The sequence below is a fragment of the Rhinopithecus bieti genome, unplaced genomic scaffold (genome assembly GCF_001698545.2).
Source record: "Rhinopithecus bieti isolate Rb0 unplaced genomic scaffold, ASM169854v2 scaffold_48679, whole genome shotgun sequence".
Classification (NCBI taxonomy): Eukaryota; Metazoa; Chordata; class Mammalia; order Primates; family Cercopithecidae; genus Rhinopithecus; species Rhinopithecus bieti.
Window position 1 is genome coordinate 419,452 of NW_016819378.1, and position 3,472 is coordinate 422,923.

General features: G+C 50.1%; 1 protein-coding gene across 1 annotated transcript in view; it reads left to right on the forward strand.

The window, feature by feature from the left end:
• Nucleotides 1–3,290, forward strand: part of STAC3 (SH3 and cysteine rich domain 3) — an 11,578-nt gene extending 8,288 nt beyond the window's left edge. The window contains exons 7-12 of the mRNA XM_017858880.1: nucleotides 1,813–1,879; nucleotides 2,059–2,108; nucleotides 2,402–2,487; nucleotides 2,658–2,709; nucleotides 2,799–2,936; nucleotides 3,114–3,290. Coding sequence (XP_017714369.1) covers nucleotides 1,813–1,879; nucleotides 2,059–2,108; nucleotides 2,402–2,487; nucleotides 2,658–2,709; nucleotides 2,799–2,936; nucleotides 3,114–3,212 — 492 coding nt within the window. The 3' untranslated portion in view covers nucleotides 3,213–3,290. The remainder of the gene's footprint in view (nucleotides 1–1,812; nucleotides 1,880–2,058; nucleotides 2,109–2,401; nucleotides 2,488–2,657; nucleotides 2,710–2,798; nucleotides 2,937–3,113) is intronic.
• The last annotated feature ends 182 nt before the right edge of the window (nucleotides 3,291–3,472 follow it).

Consider the following 3,472-nt stretch of genomic DNA (forward strand, 5'->3'; position numbering starts at 1 on the left):
AAAAAAAAAAAAAAAAGAAAAGAAAAAAAAAATTGCACATAACCCAACAGAAATATTTTTGCATGCAACTTTAGGGGGTTTTGGGATCTACTGCAGCTCACCATGGGCCTCTGGTTAAGAACTCCAGCCATAGATTATGTTTTCTCAGCTTCCTTCTGAAATTGTCAGATTTGCCACCACAACCACCTGATGGCTAGGCCCAAAGTCTTTGGCATTGCAGGGTGACAGAGGCAAGAGCTGTGCTTTCGGATGTAGGAAAGAGAACTTGTCATGCCAAGTAACTGGAGAATTCTAGAGCCATGCAAGGATCCATGAAGATCATCTGGTCTGACCCGTTCATTTTACAGATGATGAAACCGAGGCACAAAGCTACTGGCCAAGATAAACCTCATTTCCTTTTGTAACAGAGTTTCTAGGTTAGTAATGCCATAGATTTGCATTCAGTTCAGCAAGGAATTTGTTAGAATATTCTTATATCTTTCTGAACAACCAGGGTTGGACCAGTATGGATGATGGTTACAGTTAGATGGACTCCTAAAATTGGTTGAGTGGCAGTACCCAGAGTCCAGGTCCTTTCAGGATTATACAGCTAGAGAGAGATTTCTGGTGCCTTATAACATGATTTAGATATAACGAAGATACAAATTGTATGTTCATGCCAGGTGCGGTGGCTCACGCCTGTAATCCCAGCACTTTGGGATGCCAAGGTGGGGAGATTACCTGAGGTCAGGAGTTCGAAACCTGCCTGGCCAACATGGTGAAACCCTGTCTCTACTAAAAACACACACACACACACACAATATATATATATATATATCTCCAGGCGTGGTGGCACTCACTTGCAATCCCAGCTACTTGGGAGGCTGAGGCAGGAGAATCGCTTGAACCCGGGAGGCAGAGGTTGCAGTGAGCCACTGCACTCCAGCCTGGGGGAGAAAGCGAGACCTTGTCTCAAAAAAAAAAAAAGAGAAAGAAAAGAAAAGATAAATGTACATATTTGTTCTTGATCAAAAAAATCACCTGCAAAAAACAGAACTAGAAAGCTGGCCTCAGACTTGTTGATATGGAGGTTGGGCACAGATAAGGGATTTCTGTGGAGTGAATTATGACTTACAAGGCACTAGCAGTGTGATTTGGCTGTTTCCAGAAGAGCTAACATACTCTTGGGTTATATTCTTTTAAGGGAATTATAAAAATTGTGCTACTCTTTTTTTTTTTTTTTTTTTTGAGACGGAGTTTTGCTGTTGTTGCCCAGGCTGGAGTGCAATGGCATGATCTTGGCTCACAGCAAACTCTGCCTCCCGGAGTCAAGCAATTATCCTGCCTCAACCTCCCAAGTAGCTGGGATTACAGGCATGCACCACCATGCCTGGCTAATCTTGTATTTTTAGTAGAGAGGAGGTTTCTCCGTGTTGGTCAGGCTGGTCTCGAACTCCCGACCTCAGGTGATCTGCCCACCTCCGCCTCCCAAAGTGCTGGGACTACAGGCGTAAGCCACCGCGCCCGGCCATGCTGCTCATTTTTTACTTACACACTGGAGTATTTTTAAAGGCTGACAGCATAGTCAAGGACCTGGAATCTGGTAGTGAATTCCCTGTCATTTAACTACATTCAAGCAGAATGTGGGTGACCCACCTGATAGGATGTTTTAGAGAAAGTCCCTGCATTAGGCAGAGGGCTGGGCTAGATATTTCCTCCAAAGCCTCTTCCAACCCTAAGATCCCATTATTCTGTAGTTCTCTGACCTGATTATAGAGAGCCAGGGCATGGGTTCCCAAGACAGCGTCTCCCTAACTCTAGTGCCCCCTCCAGCCTCTAGCAGCCATGATGGAGGAGGAGCCAGAGTCGGCCAGACCAGAGGAAGGCAAACCCCAGGATGGTGAGTGTCACCCACCTCCATCCAGAGATGGAGTAGGATCAGAGGCTCAGCTGTGGCACAGAGGGTGGAGGAGCAAAGGGCAGGCCAGCTTTGGATAGATGAGGCCCTTCCACAGAAGGGTAAGAGAATAAGAATTGACCTCCAGGAGACAGACAATTTGTTGGTGTTTCCTATCCCAGGAAACCCTGAAGGGGATAAGAAGGCTGAGAAGAAGACACCTGATGACAAGGTAAGAATCCTTCCTCCCTGCAAGGACCCCAGTCCTCTCCCCAACCCAGCTCTGACACCACCACTCATGGCCCTGGCAGAAGCTCACTCTTTAACTCCTAGGCTTCCCATCACGCTTGACCTACTCTCTCCATCACCTTGCACACCCACCCACAACCAAAACACTTCTCTCAGTTCAGGGACCTAGAAGAGAGTTGGAGTGTAGAGTGTGTGGTGAATGTCCCTGCCTTGGAATCCTGCCCCTCAGTGTGGGGTAAAGGAGCCCTAAGACTCATCATTCCCTTTCACCCCCAGCACAAGCAGCCTGGTTTCCAGCAGTCTCATTACTTTGTGGCTCTCTATCGGTTCAAAGCCCTGGAGAAGGACGATCTGGATTTCCCGTGAGAGGCCTTGGGGCAGGGGGCTGGTACTGTGGAGTGAAGAGGAAAGAGCTGGGTTCACTCAAGGGAAAGGAAAAAGGGGGACTCAGGGCTTGGAGCCTATTGATGCTGGACCAGGGGCACAGAAGGGGACCTGCTATGTGAGTGAGGCCTCTCTTTTCCCCTCTCAGGCCAGGAGAGAAGATCACAGTCATTGATGACTCCAATGAAGAATGGTGGCGGGTGAGAAAAATGGCTAGGGCTAGGATGGAGTGTGGGTTGAGTCACGAACCCGACATTGAGAGATGGACTCTCCCTACTATCTTCCCTAGGGGAAAATCGGGGAGAAGGTCGGATTTTTCCCTCCAAACTTCATCATTCGGGTCCGGGCTGGAGAACGTGTGCACCGCGTGACAAGATCCTTCGTGGGGAACCGCGAGATAGGGCAGATCACTCTCAAGAAGGACCAGGTAGGCTGTTGCCCCAATCCAGTCCCAGGCCTGAATGCTCCCTAGCCGACCACACTCCTTGGAGAGCTTAGCCATTAATGAGATTAGGGTGAGCCTCTGTAACCCCCGGCTCCCCTGCTCTCCTCTCCTACCGTTTCCTTTGATTCTTCTCCTACTTCTGATCCTTTAATCTTCTAGATCGTGGTGCAGAAAGGAGACGAAGCGGGCGGCTACGTCAAGGTCTACACCGGCCGCAAGGTGGGGCTGTTTCCCACCGACTTTCTGGAGGAGATCTAGGCGTGCGGGCGCCTGCAAGCGGGAGACACCTACACCCCATTCTGGGCGGGCCCAGTGGAGTTTGGGGAGGGGGGCGAAAACAACGGAACTGCTGGGAGAGGAGGGGTTGGAAGGCCCGCCTGAGCGCGACGGGGCTTCCAGGAAGGGACTGGTTCTCGCCCCCTTCCCCAGCCTGGGGCCTCGGATACCTGCTGCCCAGAGCAGCCCGGATCCGAAACCTTTCAGTCCCCGCTTGCAAGAGCTGGAAAACACGCATATCT